The sequence below is a fragment of the Oryzias latipes genome, chromosome 1 (genome assembly GCF_053564925.1).
Source record: "Oryzias latipes strain Hd-rR chromosome 1, Olatipes_Hd-rR_3.1".
Classification (NCBI taxonomy): Eukaryota; Metazoa; Chordata; class Actinopteri; order Beloniformes; family Adrianichthyidae; genus Oryzias; species Oryzias latipes.
Window position 1 is genome coordinate 22,874,429 of NC_136237.1, and position 24,787 is coordinate 22,899,215.

General features: G+C 38.0%; 1 protein-coding gene across 1 annotated transcript in view; it reads right to left on the reverse strand.

Moving 5' to 3' along the window:
• Positions 1-1,721: 1,721 nt before the first annotated feature.
• Positions 1,722-24,787, reverse strand: part of LOC101155746 (hedgehog-interacting protein) — a 35,148-nt gene continuing 12,082 nt past the window's right edge. Inside the window, exons 5-13 of the mRNA XM_023957598.2 lie at positions 22,764-22,915; positions 21,166-21,339; positions 20,900-21,043; positions 20,627-20,745; positions 19,076-19,199; positions 17,947-18,092; positions 16,238-16,319; positions 4,423-4,571; positions 1,722-3,881 (exon numbers count right to left, since the gene is read on the reverse strand). Of these exons, the coding sequence (XP_023813366.1) occupies positions 3,685-3,881; positions 4,423-4,571; positions 16,238-16,319; positions 17,947-18,092; positions 19,076-19,199; positions 20,627-20,745; positions 20,900-21,043; positions 21,166-21,339; positions 22,764-22,915 (1,287 nt within the window). The 3' untranslated portion in view covers positions 1,722-3,684. The remainder of the gene's footprint in view (positions 3,882-4,422; positions 4,572-16,237; positions 16,320-17,946; positions 18,093-19,075; positions 19,200-20,626; positions 20,746-20,899; positions 21,044-21,165; positions 21,340-22,763; positions 22,916-24,787) is intronic.

Sequence of the window (24,787 nt, forward strand, 5' to 3'; positions counted from 1 at the left end):
ACCCAGCAGGAGAATCTTTGAAGGTGGAAAAAAAGAACAATGGTTCACATTTTCATCATGAAGCTATTGTTTTTCTTCTCTGCAGGTTCTCTCCTGTTACCCTTTAAGTATTGCTTCCACTGACTCAGTGGTGTATACAACATTATAGCATAGCATTCACTTCCAACCATCTCAGTCCTACAAATATTTGGTATACAGATTTTTCATGTTTATTCAAAGTACTGAGTTACACTGGGGAAGATAGCCAGACAAGGGCCCTTTAGGAGGGAAAGAACTGTTCCAAATGAGAAGTAATGATTCATGCCACAGATAGTGTATAAACTCAAATATATGCTGGATCTTGCAGCACTACTGGCCGTTTCCATTTTATGCTTGTTAAATTGGACCTGATCGTAGCTTAGACAACTGAGTATCACGTTACTCTAAATATGGCTGTGTGTTCACATTTGTATGAGTGCATGTGTGAGTGTGATCAGAATGAGGTGGGTGGTCTCCAGTCACTTATCATTATACAATACGAAAGCCAAATTGGTATTTTGAAAAGGAAATTAATATTGCCATGATCAGTGGCTCCTGCGTGCCTCCACGAACCAGTGGGTTTGTGCTGATTGGAACGAGAGGTGAGATTCCGCTTAAAAAGAGGAACTTTTTAATTTTTTCTTTTAGAATAATACTGAACATTTCATTTGTATGTACAAATTTGACCCTGATTTTTCCCCGTTTAAGTGTATTTATTTTTTTTAAATCTATTTAGTGGGGAGGATTAAAACTAAGAAGAATTCAGCACAGATGAGCTGATGCTTGGAACTGGAAATTAATGTGGTAACTTTAGGGGCTCTCTTACTGTTGTGATTAAATCTGCCAGGCCAACCAGCCACATGTTTCTGACTGAAAAACTGTGCTTTCGTATCCATATTAAGCTCACCTTTCAGCATATCCCTTCAGGGGTCACCGCAGGTGGTTTGGCAGACAGTTTTTACGCCGGATGCCCTTCCTGACATAACTTTGTATTTTATGCGGGCTGGGGACTGGCACAGGGGGTCCCAGACTTGGGCCCCCTTGTGGCTACATAAGCAGTAGTGTGAAGGGTCTTGCTTAAGGACCCACACTGAAGGAAGCTCATTAGACCCTTGGTAAGTGAATCCCGGTTTCCTGCATGCCAGTTCTATTAATCATTCAGAATAATTGCAATATTGCTTATTCCAGCTTATTTTTTCCTTTTAGATTTGATATTTTTCTTAATCATCCTTTGACTTCTGGGTTGAAGCGTGTTCGAAAACAAAAGACACTAGAAATGCAATGCCTTGAGTAACCACTAGGGAACTCTTTAAAGCAATGCAATAAAGTAAATTTTACAGCAGCAGGAAACATAGTTACAAAAGCCTTTTTCAACTCAATGAGCTAAATTTTAAAGTTAAAGCAACTAAATCTTTTCATAAGGGTCTTTTTGACCTTTTAGTCAATATGTCCCATCTTGTTAAGACAGGGACAATTCCTTGCGTCTTAGAGGTCTAAATGTATACACTGTAATGATAAATATTTTTTCCACCACGTAAATTTTAATTTAAGCTTGTTGCTCTTGATAATTAATGTCAATATTTGTTTTACATGTACATGTTTTCTTCAGTACATTTTCCAAAAGGTAACATTCCAAAGCACCACACAAATATTTAGACATGCTATAAATTTTAATAGACATATGGGTATTTTTGAAGAAAAAACAAAGTTATCCTTAGTTTTATTTACAATAGAGGAATAAAAAAAGCCACATACAGCACAATGGTAAAAACAACAGACAACTTAAATAATTATTTTATTTGTGTAACTACTTAAATAATGAAAATGGTTATTCTATTCACACCACACCATCTCAGCAGCTACAATGGAACTTTCACATTAAGTGCTAAAACAATTCAGATTTTCATTTTACATCATGAATTCCATCTTTGATATATTAAAACAAGGTAGAGTGGATCTATTTTAGCAAACACAAGCAAAGCGGGAGATGAATACGTCATCAATTTTGTTTGGAATATGCCTCTCAAAGTAGCTTGAGACAATCGTGTTTGAAACTCAAGCCCAATTGATGGTCATCTGAAGGAAATAGAGATGAAAGAAATGGTCTTAAAAAGGTTTTTCTTGAAGGAATTTGGGTGTGCATGGATAAGGATTTGGCTAGTTTGAACCTCTGTTTGGCACTCATGCACACACACACACTAATGTTGCTCCTGACATTTCCAACTGCTATTTCAGCACAGGTCAAACACTCATTAGAATTTTATTTATTTTTTTGTTAAATTCCAGTCAGAGTGAAATCTGGCCGTCACTGATAAGATCTTCAGTCTTTGATCAAGCTCACAACAAAGACTGGTTTTGACAGTGGTCATCAAACCATATGCTGGGGAAGAGTTAGATGGACTCTACCAACCGCTCTGAATTACTCTATGCAAACAAGAAAGAAGAAAGTCTTACATGTACTTCATAAAAAGCTGCAATATGAATAGTTACAATATAAAAAAATGACATGACCTGACAAGCTTTGTGAGAAACTGCCTTCTATAAAACACCATATTCTCCCATATATTATTACGTTTAGAAAAATAAACCCTCCTCTATGATAACAATTATGCTAGCTTGTTTTTTTCCTTTTTTTGCAATGCTAAGTAGTACTTAGGTAAGCTCTACTGGAAATATACATCAGTTCCTCTTCCCTTTGTAGTTGAGTTTCAGCTTCTGTTTCAGTGTGTTTGTTTGAACGACGCTAGTGGAAAATACAGACGATATGTGTGAGAGTGACACCATTGGAATTTCGTTTGTGATACGCTTAAATTAATTTAGAATAATAAAGTGAATGAAACAAACAAGACACAAAATAAGATAAGCAATACAGTGCATGAAAGTGAAAAAAAACCTCCATTCAAGTTGTAGAAACTGATTTTTATCAATGCTGCTTAGATGACCCCACTCACAAACTCACACCATGTCAGAGTCATGTCCCTGAACTAAATACAATGGAACACATGAAGAGGCAGAATCCGTCTTTAGAATCGTACAACACAAAGCACTGTAAGCTCTACACGACCAATCACTTGTATTTCATCAGTCTGTGTTGACAGATCATTTATTTGAATGGACCATGAACCCCTCTTGAGCCATGCCACCCCTTTCAGTTTTGAATGCTTCAACAGCTCCTGAACAACCAACCGTCTCCACATATTTACCTCAAACTCCACATTTGGGGTTTTGTTACAACAGGGAACACCACGACCCTTTGGACTGATCCAGTCTTGGGTTAAAATGGTCCACTTCTGAGTAGCTCCTACTCCTACAAAAACCCAACCACTCCAGGTAAGCTAATTATTTACTTGAGCTTTCACAACTTTGTCATGCTTGTCAGTGGACTCGTTGCTGTCTGGAGGCCTCGTACATGTCAACGCGGTTTGAATGCCAGGGCTGGTGTTCAAAAGCAAATAGCTTATAGGTGAGAGGAAGAAAAGTTTGGTATAGTTATGTGGGTCCAATGCAGTCTCACAGGGATCCTGTATTTGGATGTTGGTGTGTATGCATTTCCGCGTGGGCTTGAGGGGGGATTTAAAGGCCCTGTTAATGACACCATATATATAGTCTGCTGATGGTTGTAGGTAGATTTGTGTCAAAGCGACCAGTCCCCTCCCCTGCACAGCCCTATACGATGTAGCTGCTCAGATCTAGAAGATATGAGGTCATATCGATGATGTGGTCCAGGATTCCATCTTTCTCCTGGTCGTTGGGCAAACCCCGCTCACTCTTCTCACACTGAAGGCCAGAGTAGCCACTTTTGCACAGACATTTATTGGGTTCCATACACACCCCTCCATTGCGGCAGGCCGGCTCACATTTGGCTACAGTCACACAAGAAAAAGAAGAAAAAAAACACAGGTAAATTTCAGTTTTTTGAACACATAAGAAAAACAAAGTCACAAACAGCATATTTTTGATAACTAACTTTTTGTGTCCTTTCTCACCAGAAAATTTCCAGCCTCAGTTTAAATAGCGGTGGTGGCAAAACATTTACACATTTGTTTGGTTTGGTTTGCTGGGAGAATTTGATCAGAACTGACCACAAGGGCTGGACATAGAAAAAAATAACTGATATTGACTTGTTCTCCACTAAAATAGTAATATCAACTCATAAATTAGTGATCTTTTAAGCAAACCCCACCAGGGTCCATTTGCAAGGGAACTGAGAACCTTGTTTTCGGGGAGACCAGGATTTACTTGTTGGGGTTTCTCAAAGGTTCATATAGTCTTTCACACATGCTAAACAACGTGGATTAGCAGAAAACACAAAATCAGGTCCAGAATAACCAGACCAATGAGAAACCACCTTAAGAGAAGTAACATGTGCATGTTGAGCCGAAGGCTACAACTAAAAACATTTACCAATTCTGCAAAAGGGTCCTTCCCAGCCTGGGCTACAGCAGCACTTGCCAGTTGGAGTGCAGTGTCCATTCTTGCAGTATCTGGAACAAGCTGTCATCAGGAGCTCTGGTGGCTCCACCTGGCGCTGGCACTCTTTGGGTGAAAGGGGCCTGTAGTAGGAAGAAGGACAAGAACAAGACAGTAGGAGTAAGGAGAGTCCATATGGTCCATCAGTTTAGTAATACAACAGTAGAATTAGTCACTAAATTAATGATTTTTTCTTTATACCAGCTGTAGTAAAAGTTACAGACATGACTCCTTTAATCCATAAAGCAGCAGTGTTGTATATATTTATTTTAACTTTATTTTTAACTTTTCCTGTCCAACAGCTGAGCAAACAGATGAGAGCTGAAGGCCTCTTGTCTTGGACGTATTATACTGTTACAACAAGGGTTATGGATCTTCTGACATACGAGGTGCATATTTGTATAAACCCCTTTTGTAATTTAGACTAAACTTTATTTATACAGATTTTATTTGTATCAGTTTTTTGGTGGACCAGACAGAAAAGAACACGAGGGAAGAAGAGATAGGGATGTTAGAGAGGAAGTAGGGGGGATAAGGGCACAAAAGACAGGGAGAAAAGAAGAGGTGTTAAGGAAATAGGAGGATGGTTATTGGGTGGGTGGGGGGTGGGTCAAAGCAGTCCACACACACACTCACAAGTTACAAAAATACCTGTTGGCTCCAAAACATGTCAACATGTACACAATACAACTAGAGCAGCAGTGGGCAACCTTTTTGACTTAGGGGTCACATGGGGTTCTAAAATTTGATAGAAGGAGCAGATGCTTGGAGTGAGAAAAAAATAACATGGAATCTGGATGAAAACATTTGGATTGAAAATTATATTTGAAAACAGAGTTTTTAGTTTAAAACTTTTGTTTTCATTTTAGAGCAGATAGCTCCAACAGCTTGATGTACCTCGTGTAAAACTTATAGAAATGCTGCATTCATGTGGTGTTTGAATGATGGGAAGAATGAAAAACAGCAAATCTTCCAACACCACAAGGATGTTAGTGCAAGGGTCCCCAAACTTTTTCTTTTAAGGGCCACAATAAGTCTTTTTCTTTAAAACTTTAAACTTCTTTCGCCTTTCTTTTGTTGTGAAGCCCTTTGGTACCCTTAGGGAGTGGTAAAGTGCTATTTGAATAATATTTTATTTATTCATGATCCATTTAATGAAATAATATTTATGAAATTAAAAAATGACCAAATAAGTGAAACAAGTGATATGTAATTTCGAAAGACAAAAAAGTCAGGAAAAACTATACTGATACATAAAAAAAATATATATATATATATATATATATATATATATATATAAAAAAGTCTGTTTTCTCCCATCGTAGTCCTGTTGAGACTTTGAGGGCTGCAGCTCCTCACACGTCTCACAGTTTGCACTATACTTCCAGTATAAAACTGACTACTCATCCAGTAATAATGAAAAAAAGCAAATTTCTGTCTTCTGCTGCAGCTAAGCATATACCTGCGTTACCTTTTCACCAGTACAGAGTTTCCTTGTTTATTGCAGGAGTTATGTTCTAAAAACAACCAGTGATCAGTGAAATCTGCAAAGTAAAACTCCTCACTACACTACAAACCACTTTTCTCAGACATGCATTTTCACCCTTTTCTCTTGTTTCCATTCAAACTTTTCGTAGAAATTAGGTCCAGGACATTAGAATGAAAACAAAGATCTGATCGTGATCACAGATTTATGTAGATCTGAAAAGCTCTGCGTTTCTGTACAGGAGACATGGCACGGAGGAGATTGATTGACAAGATCTTCAGCCAATCAGGAAACAGAACAGGGTGCGCTGTTTGAAAAAGAAACAAAAAAGCAGCATAATCGTTCTAAAAGAATGAGCGAAAACACGAAAGATGAGATGCAACACAGAACAGTAGGAACGCCTTCTGTTCTGTTTGACAGGGATTTTAGAGGGTTTCAGATCGGGGCAGAGACTGCAGAAGGTTGGATTAAAATGTCACGTTCTATGAGGGTCTCGATCTTGTGGCCAGATTAAAATAAAATCATGCAACTCTGATATTGTTCAGTGGGCCGGACCAAACATGGAGGCGGGCCACATCCGGCCCACGGGCTGTAGTTTGCCCACTCCTGAACTAGAGTTTGCATGCACAAAAAGATGCATACAAACCAACACATGTAAAGCATTTCATTCAATCACACAAACTATTTGTGCAAAGGTTAGCTGACACATGTGCTCGCGTGAGTGTTTATGTTCTGCTGAGGTGGATGATGGAATGTAAAAAAAAAAAAAAAAAAAAAAAGAAAAAAAAAAAAGAGGGAAAGTGCCCGGTCATCCCCACACCAAGAGCCCCAACGAAGCACCAGTGGTAGCCAGGACCCCCCACAAACACCCGCACAGTATAGCAGACAGAGGAAATCCGCCCGCAGAGCAATCATGTCCACCACCCACTCTGGGGCCAGAAGGGACCGACACAGGGGCCCCGAACGCCAGAGAGGCACAGAAGCACAGCCAGAAGAATTGCCCGGGGGCCCAGAGCGGGGACCCACCAAGGGGAAAACACCCCCAGCCCCAGGAGTGTTATATTTATTTGTTTGGTTACTGAAAAGAAACTTTTGATTTATTTTATTAATGATTACCCAACCAACTGTGCAGCTGCAATACACACAGGGGCTTTCACTTTTTGAGTCTCACAGATATAAACAGGATTTGGAAAATTCCCACAGACACAAACATGAACATCTTCACACCATATGCATCAAGTCTGAACCCAAAAAGACATATTGTGATCATTCCATAGAAGCACAAACATCCAGACACGCACACCAGCAACTTAACTAAAAATGAATTATTAAATATCACGCTCTAAAAAATGTGGAAATAATACAGCGCATATATAATCAAGTTCAAATGGGAATTGTTTGCTTGTGCCAGTTTTTCAAAGACACATCCTAGATACATTCCAATGTGAACCCTATATGCATTTGTGAGACAGGACAGATATCATTTGGTTGTTCTGTGGTAGAAAAAAACCTTCGGCTCTGTTAGACAATGAGAAAATGTGCACAGATGCAGACAAACAGGCAGAGTAACTGGAATTCTGTTCCGAGCTGCTGGTAGAGCTGAGAAGCATTAGCAGTGAGGTCAGTGTGCGTGTTTGTGTATGTGTGTCATGTTTAGGCCACAACATAGCAGTCCTCATCGATCATAGCCAACAACAAAACAGTCATTTAACAGTAGGAGCCAAAACTCGATGGCTCTGAAAACAAGTGTGGCACATCATTTTTTTCTCCAAACACCCAAATTAGTTGCTTCTTTCATTGGCCAATTTTTTTTCCTGCTATCATTTACAGATCTTGTGTTTTTATTGTTTAAAACAACAAAACAAAGAGAAAACAAAAACACTGAAGCTCTTTTTCTTTGTCAATTCAATTCCAAATATTTCTTTGGATTCATAAATAATGTCGAGTTGTTGTTAAAAAAGTGTCTTTGGCTGCTACAGTGATAGATTCATTGGTCTGGCAGATTTTTCTACATTTTTCTAAATATTTCAAGTTTTGACAAATTTTTTTCAGAGGGGAGGTTTCTTCAGAGATTTTGAAAAAGACATTTTTTAATTTTTCAAATCTTCTCAGAGACAGCACTGGGTTGTTCTTTGGCTGTTTTTTTTAAATGCAATATTCACAAAAAAGGCTTAAAGTCACAATCCAAGTATATTTCTATCTATTGTAAAAGCATTCCCAGTTGTCTTTCAAGCATGATTGTGTAATTTTGAGCAAAAACCTGTCGTTTTAAGACATATTTTCTGCAGTGCAACAGGAGCTTATTCGAAATTTGCCTTGGAGTTGTGGGCGGGACTGTTGGCGCAAAGTAAGCTACTGTTATTTTGTCAACAACTTTAAAGGCAACATGCTTTATTTAGATTATGTCTAGTGGCAGCAAGCCTCCCCTACACCTACCTAGTTAAAAAACAAACAAATAATAATGCACCTGACTGGCTGTCAATTCTCCCACATCACCAAGTTAAGACAGCCACCAGTTTGAGCAATATTACCATAGAACATCCAACATTTACATTTAGATGGTAAATTCCTTGATATTACCGTGTTATTCAGAATATTATTCATACATTCAACTAAATATGCATAAAAAAAGGGAAAGGAAAAATCGTATAGAAGTCACACTTTTAGGAGAATTTATTTAACAAAATACGGAAACAAGATCGGGCACCCACTCTTGAAAGGCAAGTCATAATAATGGAAAATATAGCAATAATAGACTAAATATATGCACACTTCACTACCAGAACACATTGATATGTATTTAGCTTCCTGAAATATAGAAGGAATCTAGTATATTAGTACAACACATAAGCAATTATTCAGATAACCATAACATGCCAACAAGCCAACTAAACTATTTATATCAGTTCAAATCACTAAATCTGTTTAATTCTTTATCATCCGTGTTGCTTTAAAACAATGTAACCAAGCATGGCGTAAGACTGCGTCGCTGTCAGTAGCTGCTATACATACACCTACAGCTCCCTCTATAGGTCATTTCCGTTTATAAAAAAAACAAACACATAAGTCGCACTTGATTATAACTAACACCCCCTGCCAAACTATGCAAAAAACGTATACTTAAACTGAAAAATACGGTATGCGTTTGCTTTAGAGAAAGCATTGATTACTCTTCTCTACTCGATATTTTTATTTCCTATGTGACCAAATAGAGGTTATTCATTTGATCATATTTACTTAGGAATACAAATAATGCATTTATATAAATGGTACATTTTTTCCAACTTTCATTTTTTAAACGTGCTCCTTTAAAAAAACAAAACACTTCTACTGTTGTGGTAGATGCAGTAAAGAAAAACATCCAATTCGTGTCTCTTAAAGCGGTTACAATTTTGGAGGATAGAAGGTAGGTTGATTCCCATGATCCTTTCAGCACCCAACTCCAGACCTCAACCCTGCTGGCTTTTGTTGTTGCAGGCTGCGTGCAGTTAGAAAAAAGGGAACTAAAGAAGGAAGAAAAGAAATAGAGAAGGAAAGAGAAAGAGGGAGAGAGAGAAAGAGTCCCTGGAGAATTGGGGCGGTCTATGGCTAACACTGTTAATAGCAGGCAGGGGTCAGCAACACAACTAAACAGTCTGTACGACTGCCAGGGTGACTGTGAAAACAACACCTGCTGGTAGCACCACTTGACAAAGGCAGCTGGGTCAACAGCCACTGTGGGAATTTATCAACTTTAGAAGGGGTGGTGTGTGAGAGAAGGAGGGAAAGAGAGCCGGCAATAGTGCTCTGACATGAGTTAAGTACAATAACAGAGATAGATAATGAGAACGACAAAAGTTAAATGGTGGCATTAAAATAAAAATAGAGTCTATGGGTTTAGAAATGGCTGCATAGCTGAATAGACAAAGACTGCAGGTTAGGATGAACAATCTACACCCATTTGCTTTTCTTGTTCATTAATACATCCTAACAAAGACTTAACAGTGCTCTTCCTTTAATTTGTTTGTGATGTGTTTGGCTATTATCTCCATCCTGTACATGTCCATTAAGTATATTACCTAAAAAGTTGGCAAGACAAACACCTCAACAATTACATAATTAAACATGGCTGTGTGGTCTCTTTTACTGTTCTTTTACTGAACATATTATTTATTGTTATGGTGTGTGACATTTATTATGTATTGCGGAGGCTAGGACTTTTCATCCAAAGTAAAAAGGACATTTATATGCAGGATAAACATATACATATAGTACAGACCAAAAGTTTGGACACACCTTCTCATTCAAAGAGTTTTCTTTATTTTCATGACTATGGAAATTGTAGATTCACACTGAAGGCATCAAAACTGTGAGTTAACACATGTGGAATTATGTACATAACAAAAAAGTGTGAAAAACTGAACATATGTCATATTGTAGGTTCTTCAAAGTAGCCACCTTTTGATTTCATTACTGCTTTGCACACTCTTGGCATTCTCTTGATGAGCTTGAAGAGGTAGTCACCTGAAATGGTCTTCCAACAGTCTTGAAGGAGTTCCCAGAGATGCTTAGGACTTGTCGGCCCTTTTGCCTTCACTCTGCGGTCCAGCTCACCCCAAACCATCTCGATTGGGTTCAGGTCCAGTGACTGTGGAGGCCAGGTCATCTGGCACAGCCCCCCCCATCACTCTCATTCTTGGTTAAAATATCCCTTACACAGCCTGGAGGTGTATTTGGGGTCATTGTCTTGTTGAAAAATGAATGATGGTCCAACTAAACACAAACCGGATGGAATAGTACGCCGCTGGAAGATGCTGTGGTAGCCATGCTGGTTCAGTATGCCTTCAATTTTGAATAAATCCCCAACAGTGTCACCAGCAAAACACCTCCACACCATCACAACTCCGCCTCCATGCTTCACGGTGGGAACCAGGCATATAGAGTCCATCCGTTCACCTCTTCTGTGTCCCACAAAGACACGTTGGTTGGAACCAGAATTCTCAATTTGGACTCATCAGACCAAAGCACAGATTTCCACTGGTCTAATGTCCATTCCTTGTGTTTTTTAGCCCAAACAAGTCTGTTCTGCTTGTTGTCTTTCTTAAGCAGTGGTTTCCTAGCAGATATTCTACCATGAAAGCCTGATTCACACAGTCTCCTTTGAACAGTTGTTGTAGAGACGTGTCTGCTGCTAGAACTCTGTGTGCCATTGACCTGCTCTCTAATCTGAGCTGCTGTTAACCTGCCATTTCTGAGCCTGGTGACTCAGATGAATTTATCCTCTGCAACAGAAGTGACTCTTGGTCTTCCTTTCCTGGGGCGGTCCGCATGTGAGCCAGTTTCTTTGTAGCGCTTGATGGTTTTTGTGACTGCACTTGGGGACACTTTCAAAGTTCTCCCAATTTTTCCGACCAACTGACCTTCATTTCATAAAGTAATGATGGCCACCCGTTTTTCTATATGTAGCTGCTTTTATCTTGCCATAATACAAATTCTAACAGTCTATTCAGTAGGACTATCAGCTGACTACTACCACTACAACTATCCACCTGACTTCTACACAACACAACTGATGGTCCCAACCCCATTTATAAGGCAAGAAAATTAAACCTGACTGGGCACACCTGTGAAGTGAAAAACATTTCAGGTGACTACCTCTTGAAGGTCATCAAGAAAAAAGGTGGCTACTATGAAAAACCTAGAATATGACATATGTTTTTAGTTGTTTTACACTTTTTTGTTATGTATATAATTCCACATGTGTTAATTCATAGTTTTGATGCCTTAAGTGTGAATCTACAATTTTCATAGTCATGAAAATAAAGACAACTCTTTGAATAAGGTGTGTCCAAACTTTTGGTCTGTTATCTATCTATCTGCATACACACACACACACACACACACACAGGAAGAACAAAATAGAAGTTTTTTTTTGTTATGCAGCATTCTGGGAGCTGATAGAAAAGGTGACCTTTCAGGCTAGACGTTGTAGATATGCAAGAGAACGAACAACCCACTGTTGATAACAGTGCAAACAACACGTAAAGACACGTGTCTCTAATAATATCCACAGTAAGACCTCAGCGGCCAACGCAGTTTATAAAGGAAGTCTAAAGACTTCATTTGACATTATCTACATTTTTTTGAACTGTGCTCAGTATAGTTTAATCTGTCTTACTTAAAGATTAAATGAACCAAACTCACTCTAAATTTGTTTTGAAAAGTTGTAATTAAACCCAACCTTTTCTGATTGAATGAAACCTAACTTGATCTTTTTTAGTTAAAGGGCCTATACCATGCTATTCTTAGGCCTTTTATAGTAAACAATGCACATGTTTGTGATACTGTATTACCTTTCACTCACAAAATAATGCATTTCTTTATTAAATAATAGTTATTTTTCTGAGCGTTTTTCCAACCTGGAAATAAGACGACTCAATCTCTGAAGCACCGGCTGTCGATCACCGCTAGCCCCATGGAGAAAGTGGGTGTTCGCTTTGGAGTTTCTTTTCGTGAGGAATGAACATTATAATACACTTAAAAGCTCAAAAAATTGATTTTGTATGGTATAGGGCCTTTAAATACTTTAATATTGATGGCTTAGGAGAGGAAACTTAACTCTGTTCCTGTAACTAAGAAGGCAGAAGTTCAAAGTGAAAAGTAAACATACACCTTCAACAGAAGCACAATTCTAATGATCAAGAAGATCCTACAGAAAAAAAGGGACCAATTAATATATGAGGCAAGAAACAAAAAGCTTTTCTCTCCTATCCCAAGCCTGCCAGCCTCTTTTCATTAGAACCTTCAAAAAGCATTTTATATTAGCGCAAACATGTTCAGAAAATTTGTTTTAAGGTAGTACATCATTTTAATGTGGTATCAAATATAAAACCGATCTGTGTTTCAACATCACAAGGACAGTGCACTGTGTTCTGCGTCCTGATTGGCTGCTCATCTTTTCAATTTCTTCTGTGCCGTGAATTCTGTACAGAGAGTGCAGCTTGCCAGAGTTACATAAATCTTCATCGGGATCAGATCCTTGTTTACTGGACTTATTTTCCTAATGTTTGAACTGTGAGACTTTAAACAAAAAAAAAAAAGTGAAAATGTTCATGCTATCTGACAAACGTGTATAAAGTGTGTAGCTTTTGGGTTTTTCAGCCTTTAACAACTATAACCATACTAAGCGGATTTCACCTATCATGGATTATTTATGGAACGTATCTCGTGCGATAAACGAGGGAACACTGTATCATGTAAATGAAAGAATATACTACTAGACATTGTGTGACACAATGTATGTAGATAATGGTCATTTCCTGGTCACTATGCATCATCAACTGCTGAAACAGAAAAAAAATGTATACCAATGCACAGCTCTAAGTAGACAGAGTAGACATGTACACACTGGGAGATAATCTTTGACAGCGAAAAATGGTTTCTAAACAACAGAAAAGAAACCTAAGGTGGGACAGGCACTGGCGTTTAAATTGCCCGACTCAACAGTCCCAAAAATGGCAACTGGGTGGGTAAAAGTAAAGTTTGAAGACATGGAGGGTACATCAATGGGTATTCCATCTGCCAATCAAAAAAAGGATGCCCATTAATATGTAAAAAAAAAACAAAACCTTTTATTAAATCAAAATAAGATTTGGAACCAGACTGTAATCACAGGAGTCCCTCATTAATCACTGTAATTACATTCCCATAAAAGCAGCAACAGGGGAAATCTGTGAAGCAGTCAGCTTTTTTTTTTTTACAATTACTTCAGATAATTTAAGGTTGTAAAAACCTTCACTAAACACTTCGTACACTTTTTTTTCCGCAGACATGAACATTTTTCCTCGTTTAAACTCTCAAAGTTTAAACCTTCATAGTATTATAAAATGAAAACAAAGATCTGCTGCGATCGAAGATTTGTGTAAATTTGGTGAGAAGAAATAGGAAGGAAGAGATTGATTGACAGTGGTTTATAGCCAAACAGAATGTAGAACACACCTGTGTTATAGCGAGGAGCCACTGCACCTTTATTTTTAGAGTACCGGTACATTTGTACTTTTTTAAAGGGGGAGTTAAAAGGAAATTGCTCCCCTTTTCAGTGGTCTTCTAAGGAATTGCAACATTTGATACTTCCTGGTTTGGGACAAATTTGAGAACAGAAGATGAAGGATTGACTTTGACCTGAACTTTTTAGTTTCGTTTTAGTACATCTGCAAACGTTCACCTCATCAGTGAGGTCAAGATAAAATATTTAAGGAACCAGACTTTGGAGCTGAGACATTCAGTCCCTTCAAGAAAATATTTGCAAAGTTTGTACTATTGAGGTAAGGATGGCATTAACGAATGTGAAGGACATCAATATAACAACTGATGGGTAACCATTCTGTACAGTTCAGCATCAGGCTAAATGTCACCACATTGACAGCTCTTTTTTTCCCCTTTTTCTTCAGGTTTTCACTATTTAAAAACAGGAAATGCAGGAACTCAAATATAAGCATCACGCACACCTTCTTTTCATCGCGTCCACCTTAACTAACACTTTACACATTCCACGTGTTTCAAAGTGCCTGGTGGCCTGTGTATTATTAGTGGGGTACTCCAACTGACAAACAAATACCTAGCAATGAAGTCATCTGGCCAGGACATGTTTACACAAACACTGCTGAGCGATTTTTATGGCTGATGTTTTCTTGCGAGCCTTTAACACTCTAACAACTCCCACCCCCCTCAATTTTTCCAAACACAGTTGATCAAAACACGGCACACGATTCTATACTGGACCACAAATACCACTAAAGCAAGCCTCCGTCAGATTAACGTTTAGGATCTAGACGTTCCTGCAGTGTGAAAAAAAAAAAATAGGACGAGCCGCCGGACATGATAAGTTACTGAGTTACTACCCCCGCTTCCGCCCTTTTTCACCTATTAACAAAATCCTAATAACGAAGCCAGTGTGTTAGTAGCCAGGACTTCCACACCACAGGGTCCACACAGACTAAACACGTCCAGTTAATGGTGGAAAGAATTATTCTGTTGAAGAAATGCGTCCACCAGCTTTGCCAGAAAACATAAATACAAAGAAAGCCACTAAAACCTATTTAAAACATCTGTGGTGTAATTAATTGAGCTAATGCCTGGGTGGCACTGTAGTCACCAAGGAATAATCATCCGCAAATATGTTTCTGCTGTGATTAGTTTTATATTTTTACCGTTAAAAAACCAAACAAACAAGGAATTATGTTTTTTATGTACATTAATGTGATTGATTCATCTTGGGCCAACACCTTTAGATTTTTTTTTATTCCCATGCACAGAAACTGACAGTAAACTTTACAAAACGATCAAACAGCACAAACTTTAGATTTATTTAAAGACCCATTGAGAAAAAAAAACATGTTATTAATGTTTTTCCACATGTTTTTGTAACCTGTTTCTCATGATGGGGGACATTTTTAAAGAAACTTAAGGTTAAAATTTATTCCATCAATAAAATCCATAGTGTCTGTAGTTACTAACTGACTTCTTGGTTCTTTTGTTATCAGACATGGGTTTTGTCTGATAACAAAAGAACCAAGAAGTCAGTTGCCTCAGAACTGCACAGCTGGATAGCTCCTACATTGCTTGCCCCTTTTGTTGCACCGGTAATGTTAGGTTGGGGTTGCGACGGCTGTAAGATAGCGGATTAGAGTGTTAAAAAGGGATGACGGGAAATGAGGGAAGGCTTATCCATAACATAGAGGCAGATTTCTAATGAACTACTGCCACTCTGCAGAAACTAGAAAATGATTTTGGCTAAAGCTGGCATAATCATAATTTAAAGACAACAGGGAATGATTTTACAATTGATCAAAAGTTGATCAGAGTGGGACTTTATCAAAATATTTTACCAAAATAGATTGTTGCTTAAGTATTAGCATGAGCATAAAGACTTATTTTTCCGTTATACAAATGAGAATATATCTTTTTAGTTGGATCTTCAAAAACAGACAAACTTAGAGCAGTTAAAAAACTATTCTTTATTTTAAAATTGCAACTTCATAAATGTTGCTTGGCATTTTTTTTGGCAGAGGTGAAAGGTCACATGACACCATTTCCTTGTCTCAATGATATATGCAAGCCATAAATTAGGAAAGAATTGTAAAGAAAATAAGTGAGGAAGTATATTTGATGTTTAATGAGAAAAGTGTCAGATCATGAATGGTATGGCACAAAATTTTGATTCACCTGGCTATTTTTGCTTTTGAAGAAAAAGTAACTTAATTTGGAAGGATTTTTTGATCTTACCTTTTAGGATCTACTAGCTTGAAGAGCTTTCCACTGTGTGACTGAGCCATGTTTTTACTGCTTGCCAGTATGTAGACTTCACCTGCGAAAGAGAAATGTGAAATCTGCTTTACTATCTTACAATTTATTCATTTTCAGAAGCAAACGATAGAATAAAAGTAACATACTCCTGTGTAAGAAGAAAATAAGTGCACCTAGGGCAATGCTGTACATGCCAAGGGACTGTAAGGAAGGGTTTTAACGGGACCATTGGATACTCATGACTGGGAAAGGGGGAGATAATTTAATGAAGAACAAGCCTGCAAGAAAACTCCATAAGGGGACAAATTGTAAACATGTGTCTGTGGGGCCCCTTCTGTGGGACCTACAGTTCTTGCACTGCTTGCAAATCATGATCAAATGCAGGAATCCTGAAATACCTCATCAAGTAATACAGTGTTTTTCAACCTTTTCTGAGCCACGGCACACTTTAACCTTAAAAAAAATCCCGCGGCACACCAGCATCCAAAAATCAAAAAAAAAACAAAACGGAGAAACTCAGTATGTATTGATCTACAGCCCCTCCACAATCTCACATGCATTTTTGAGATAATTGTTGCAGAAAAAGCTGGAAACTGCAGCTGTTTTTTTTCCTAAAAGATGCAATAAAAGTTAAGTTAGAAGATTTAAAAACAGTTTGTGTGTTCGTTGGTTTCAAGACGTTTAACAACAGATCTCCTTGTGCGCTGTCACTCTCACAACCCAATGCATCATGGGAGATGTAGTGCATAAAACGGCCGGCGGAGATCGCGTCTCTGAGCTTCATTGTTTTGTTCACTTGTTCCACGGTCTGATACCGGATTCCTCGGAAAGCTACACCGATAAAGACGAGATTTAGCAGGTATTTTTGTTAGAACTGAGCGATTTTACGAGCTAAATCGGGACAAGGAAGTGAAGACTTTAACCACTTCTGATTGGTCAGACTGATGACATGTGATTAAGTTCACATGTCATCACATGTCACATCACATGTGATTAAGCGACGGGACTTTTCTAAAATACAGCCGGAGCTGCAGCTGAATCGCGGTACGTCATTCTTATCAAAATGTCTTTAATAAAATAAAATAAACGCAAAGAAAAAGTATTTTACGATCTTTTATATTCCTAACTACTCAGTGTTTTATCAGGGGCTGTTTTGATGAACAGAGAGCTGAAATCCCGGAGATGGGAAATGTTTTTATATCAGTTAATGAGGGTGATTTCCCACGGCACACTTGACCATCTCCCACGGCAAAATAGTGTGCCGCGGCACACTGGTTGAAAAACACTGAAGTAATAACTCCAAGACCTGGCAATAACTGTGATCAAACATCTCTAATGGCTGTGTGAGTGATCATCTATAATCAGAAACATCAGAGATGACAGTTATTAATTCGGCAAGTGCCTGGTGGACGTTTACCAGGTAAAATATGAGCAAGTATTAGCAAAGGAAGCCAATTAAAGTGGTTCAGTTTTCAGAAAAACATAAATGGTTTGGGGTAATGGATTTTAAATTGTAGTTCATGGGATTATTGTTTTAATCAAAACCTGCAATAACTTATGTGACGAATCTGATAGGTGATTATAAACAAATATAGGGAAGCTGTAGAACAACAAGGGCAGAAAAAAAAAGGGAGAAGTCCTAAAGTTGTGATCTGTACTTTTTTTTTTAATGTCATGGCATCACCTACCTTGCTCATCCTCTCCAAAACCCAATATGTGTCCAACAATAGTGGAGCCGCAGGAGCCTGCTGAGCCAAGACACATAGCCTTTTCCTGCCACTCTTCACCGCTTGCTGAAGTTGAAAATGAAGACTTTTGAAGAATCTGCAAGTTACTGCAAAGAAACATAAGCAGGTCAGTTACAGCCATCCTGCCCTGTGATTCAGTTTCTAGGAAAGCGACAACTAAGAGCAATAAATGTTAAATAAAAAGGTTTTGCTGTCAATATTACGCAATCACACTGTTGTGGAAGAATACGGCTTACTCCTCTTTATAATCTTCTTTGGGCAATTTCTGTTTGTAGACGTGTTTTTACAGCTGTCATGGAGTTTCAATCAGGCTTAAATGTGGAACATGGTTTAGTCCTCCTAAACTTATATTGGTTTCTCTTAACTATATATAAAAAAAGTAAACAATATTGATAAAATGCTTGTTTTATTCTACAGATGACATTCACATACTCTGCTGTTGCTCCATTTAACATCTTAAAGCAAGGTTTTTACTTCTGATAATATGGTTCAATGACCCATCTTCCTTTTCAGTTGCATAGCTGACGTGATGGTATTGGAGACCTCAGGTTTTAGTTTCAAAACAAACATCAAGCTGGAGCCTTTTCTCTGCCACAACAACATGCTCCCAAATTATATTGACACACAGAATTCTACGACCACACATTGTGTCAAAGGCAGTGCCAACTCCTCATAGTGGTCCCCCACATTATTTACTTCCTATGCTTACTCAAACGTCAGAGTTTGACATCAGCAGCGTAGGATAAATTACAAACCAAAGAAAAGTGTGAACAGGATGTCTAATCTCCATTTACACTCAGAGGGCTGTGACAGTAACACAAAACTTGTTATCCTCTGCATGGGTGGAACTCTGTATTTACGCTGGCACATATCCATGCAAGGAGGAATTCTTTTTGTCATTAGATTGTAGGGAAAAGCCTCAAGAAGTCATGGATCAGATGCTCACTTCACCAAAAGAATGAAGCCAATTTTTAACATAATGTAAACAAAGAATAATACACAATTTTACAAAGAAATGTATTTTTTTGCTATAAAAACAACTACTTGGGTTCCTTTTTTTGGCACTTACCCATTTTTATCACCGAACACATAACTTCCATAGAGTCTTCTAGACTGGCAGCCCCTGTAGATAAAGCCCCCCACAGGTGGTGCCCATCCGTTGGACTGCAGGTCATAGACAGAGGGTTCATTTTCTATAAAGGCACAGGAAGACGCAGGCTTGATTTAAGGAGATCATCTCAAACTAGGAAATGCTTGATTATTTGCAATTTATAAGAATAAACTAGATTTGGCTGAAAGTCAGGACAAAATTGCTGGTCAGCAGGTGATTTGATCACATAAGGAGGCATTAGTGACAGAAACCAAGCATCAAGACTTTACATTTTATCCACCCCCAATCTTACTCTGATAAAAAATAAGTTCAAACTTAAAGATCCACCCACGTAATATTTTGAGCTATTTTTAAAAGGTCTTCCCAGTGGTCTTTTAATTATTATTATTATGCTGTTTTTAGCCTTATTAAAGAATCTATGAAGACAGTTTCTGCAGAGCGACAATAGTTCCTTGGAAATTTGCCTCCGAGTTGAGGTTGGGACCATTGGCTGCCTCTCCTTCCTTTCTGTGTTGAGGAGCGAAGCGGAGCAAGGAACTTGTGGCCCAAGTAAGCTCATTTTCCAACAGCATATTTTCTTCTGCTCTTCATTCACAACGATTGGACCAAAGAAATACTCAGAAATGCGATTTTAGACTTATTTTCTTTACATATATCCTTCATCATCAGAAAAATGCCAGATGAACATGTTAAAATCACCAAAAAACACAATTTTCATCAAATAAACCGTCACTGTGAGGTTTGTTCCCTCCCACTTTACATCTTTAACATAAAGTTTGCTTATAGTCAGTTGTTTTTCCAAATATGAATTTGCAAATCTGTTTAACTGTAGTAAAGACTCATATGTATTCAATACAGTTTGTGCCAAACTATTAGATTTGATGATTGTCCAAACACTCTAATAAAAGTAGTTTATTGTGTGATTAAACAAATGTTTTTGCTTTTTCCAAAAGATTTTTTAAGAATTAAAAAATAATTTAACATTTCAAATAAAGTTGTTACACAGTATCTTTTTGGGATTCCCATCATTTTAGAAGATTTGAATAAATGGATAGAATTTATCTTTTTAAATGTGTGCATGTGCTGAGTTTAATTTCTAGGAAGTTGGTTACATAACTCAAAAAGTATCAGGCTAAATAATTGAAGGTGAAATAAAAAACAAAGAGAAGGAATTCTGATTAACAAAAAACTACATGTATAATTTATAATTATATAATGTCTTTTCAAAAAGTTTTTTTTTGTTGGGGGGTTGCCAAAACTTCATTTTTACAAACTTCAACACAAGAAAGATGTAATTTTCAAAATAAAAGATTGTGAAAGATTGTTTAAGAGGTTGACGGTTTTTCCATTTCATGTAATGTCGTGAAATTAAACTCAAGCAAAGGTTGCGTTCAGTTACTGTTAACATGGGATCTATCAACACTGCAAAACAATGAACTTTTTCCAAATGCAAAAAAGGTAAATATTATGACCATTTCTTTAGGAAGTCTCATGGAAATAGTGACTCACCATAATCTTTCCCCTTAGTGATTTCCAATATTCTTCCCACCGATGTGTTTTTGCCACTGGCGTCTGTGCAGAGTATAACAAGACTTCCATTGTCTGACGGAAGTCGATCCACTGCACACCTAGAACCATATTATACCAGAAATTAATCCAATATAAATAATCAATGATGTCTTTATACTTTGACAATGCAAACTGTTTATTTTCTATGAGTGCATCTACCTCTGTAAGAAAACTTTTTTTTTATACAGAAAACTTCCATCTGCTGTCCCTTACCTGCCTGGATCGTGTAATCCATGTGCAAAAATTTCAGGCGGCTGATTTGTACTGTTAAAGTAGGGATTGTTCCTGGGTATGGAGTAGGCCGACGAGCAGGAATCTGTGTCCACGTCCACCCTCAACACAGAGCCTGTGAAGTCACTGCAGCCCATCACACAAACGCAAGAGAAGAATTGTAAAGGTAAAAGATAAGATGAAGTTCGAACTTGAGTATGGTTAAGGTATATACATAAAAAAACAATTCCATTCACTTTCAGGCTCACCTGAGTCCGTCCATTTCCTCCATATCATCCAGTGTAATCATGCCGTCTCCCAGAATGATGTGCAACAGCCCGTTGGGGCTGAACAAAAGTTGGCCGCCGAGGTGTTTTCTGTGCAACTCGGCAACTTCCATTAACACACGGACTGTCCTTGTGTCCACCTGGTTAGGGTTTTTCCTGTTAGAAGCGTTTAAAAGCCATATCACTGTCATGCACATTTACTGCACACCCATATGGCTGCCACACAAACAAACAAAAATAATATCAAGACATTTACAAAAATGCAAGAAGGACTTCAATTCATCCAATCTTGTAAAAAACTAGTTTTCCAAACCATTTTGGATTAAATCCCATCTATTACACAACTACACCTTTCATTACCCTGTGATTATCAGAGTTTTCTGAGAAACAATTAAAAGATGCCTTGAGGAACAAAATGCTGACATTGCACAGCAAAGAAAATCCAAAACTGGATGAGTTTACATTCTGTCTGCAGATTTAGTCTAATTTAATCTAATGTATGTTGTTGTAAAAACAAGACAGTGGGTGGAGATGTCAAACTATTGCACAATTGCGTACACAAAATATGAAATTTCGAGTTTTGGTAAGAGACAGGTGCCTAAAGACATAACTAAAAATTTTAAGAAATACAGGTCTTGATCAATCACAAAGTTTTTTTTTTTAACTGTCCTCTTTTAAATGGCACCATGACTACTAAGGAAAACTGTAATTAAGATATGCTCATTAAGCAAATTCAAATGCAACATTTGGCACATTCGTGAGAATATGCAGTTTCTATAAACCTCAAACATTGTGAAAGAAACTTGAAGTACCAACCAATGTGACCAAAAAAAAATACTGCCATCATCACGTAAGTGCAAAATCTTAACACCAGGCTTGACTTACATCCCAAATCTCCCTAAAACCATATTATTTTTCATCTTTTTGTCTTATTGCATATCAACAAAATTACTTGACATGCTCTTGTTTTTGTTGCCATGGTTTCTGGTACTAATAGTCTACAACTCATTAGAATTTTATGAGACATAGGTTGTGTTCAAATCCCTTTCTTTATTCACTACTCAGTGCACTTAGTGCATTGATGCTCACTACATTGGCAAATATAGACAACAGTGCATTCCGATTTAATGATTCTTATGTTACAAAAAAGTGATATTGAAATGTATCTTTATAAACCATGCAAGTTTTCATTATTAGAACACAAAGGATTCTTAAATAGTCTTTAAAAAATGTTCATAGTTTAATAAAAATGTGTTTCTATGAAATCAGTGACATCATATTTGGCGGGGGGAAAAAGGTGAGAATGCTGTCCGAATTACTTATAAAAATCCAAAGGCACTAAATAGTCCAGCACAATATAGTTTTTTAGTAGTTGGATAGTAGGGAGGGAACTTGGATACAATTGATCGATACAAGCAATGGGAACTTCTAACAGTTTTTACAGTTTTGTTACAACATTAAATTAGTAAAACACCTTGAGAACTACCCCAAAACCGTAAAAGGCCTGTGGTTTCAGTGTTCCTTCAGGCTGATGAGAGTAAACATTTAAAGGTAGATGTGGAACACACTTATCCCATTACCTTGAAACAGTGTATTCAACCACACGGAGAATGTGGTCATGGGGACCGATGGCCCAGCGCTCTTGGTTGGTGGTATAAGAGACGTAGAGTTTGCCATTTTTTTTGTAATTGGGGTGGAATGCCAGGCTGAGTAGGCCCCTTTCATCTCCACCCTGCAGTCATTTAAAAAGAAATACAAAAGAAAAAAACAAAGAAGGACCAGAAGTTAATTACGTCTTTCCTTGGCTTCTGCAAAGTAGAATGGTGGTGAAATCAATCCCCTGCTCATCTTCATGTGAAAACGAAACTCCTGCAAGCCCCATCCCTCCCCACCTCCATTTGCCCTCAGGTTGCCTAATCCACTTATATTTGTCCATCACACCCCCCTTTTCACAGCCATACTATTATGTCAGTTCTCCTCTGCACACCTTTGCCTTCCTTCTTTAATATTCTATTACCAGCCTTTATAAAACATTTGACTGTTGGAAGAGATATACCCCCCCCCCCCCCCCCCCAACAAACACAGGCACACACTCCCACACACACAGACACACTCCACCCCCCACCCCACTCAGACCAACAAGAAGGTCTGGGGCCCTGTGCCGCCCAGACCCTCCCGGTGGCCTCCATTGTGTGGTGATTTGTGTGTGTAATCTTTGGGGGATATTTGTGAATGCTGAGCTGAGTGGTTAAAAGAATTTATTAGCTCACTCACAGTTCATAGAGAGCACAAAAGTGCAGGGTGCTTCAGTCTGTGCTTTTTGCTCCCAGTCCCCTTACCCTTTCCTGATTCACACAGAATCTATGTAAAATTCGAGCCTTGGATGTGAAGGGGAAAGAATGATGGAGTCGAATTAAGAGGAGAGGGGAAAAAAAATAAAAACTAAACAAGAAATAAGCTGCCAACTCCCACTGTCTTGGCAACATGTTTAGAAAACATCTAAATTGCTTGTGTAATATGTAAACCTTTGTCTCACCCTGGAGGCAGCAGCATCAGTTGTCACCACCCTGGTGGTCTACCCATCACAGTTAGCTATAATCATAAGCTATAGCATTTCATTCCCCAGGCAAACACAGCCAGGTCTGTCCTTTTAATGTTGCATTCTCTTCTACAAAAAGGACGAATGACCAGAATCAAACCTACAGCCGTTTACGTGAGCATCTCCGTCCATACAGCTTTCAGAAGATATTTATTTTTTGGTAAAGAGAAAGCCTTCTGCCAAACCTAACTTTTATTCAGCGAAAGGTGGTGTAGCAGTTTAATCATTTAGGCGTCAAAAAGGTAAATAAGAAAAAATGTGCTTTATTTCTTGGTGACACTTGGAGTGAAACTTACTTCACATGAGGTCTAATTACAACAGTCAAACCAGGGGTGTCATCATTAAACACGTTTTCTTTTTGGCAATGTAGTTGGATTCAAGACAGCCGTAATTTTTCCAGGCAGCAGGATCAGACCAAATTTCCCACGATGCATTTATCTGTGTATTTTTTCCATAATACATGACACAGCATTCTTTTATTTCCTTCAATTCTGAACTCAGGAGTTAAACTTTAGGCCCAGTCCAACTCTTGGCATCGCTCCACGGAAAGCGGAGAATATAACGGATGAGGTGTGGTTATTATCTGATGATCCATTACATGGAACAGTGATCTTGTCTGAACGACAGTGAAACATGGACGCAAAAAGCCTCCTAAGTGGGCAGATAACAAGCTGTTTCATGGAGGATTCTCTACCTCCACGTCAAAGCAAAACCTCATGACTCATGCTAACAGATCATTCAAATCTTTGAAGCAGGAGAAATCTTTATCTGATTGGAAAAAAAAGTAGCTTAATAACATGTGCATTTTCACAGCAGTTAACAAGTATGGCTGTGGCTTAATGTAAGCATTCTGTCAGTAAAGCTTTATATCGCTGATTGATTGCTTTTATCAAAGATTAAAGTTTGTTTCTATAATCCGCAACGTTTTTAGGAACTGCTGAAATAAGTATTTTATGAGTTAAGCACAAGCATTTATAAATAAAAACTATAATTTCCTTAAGTATA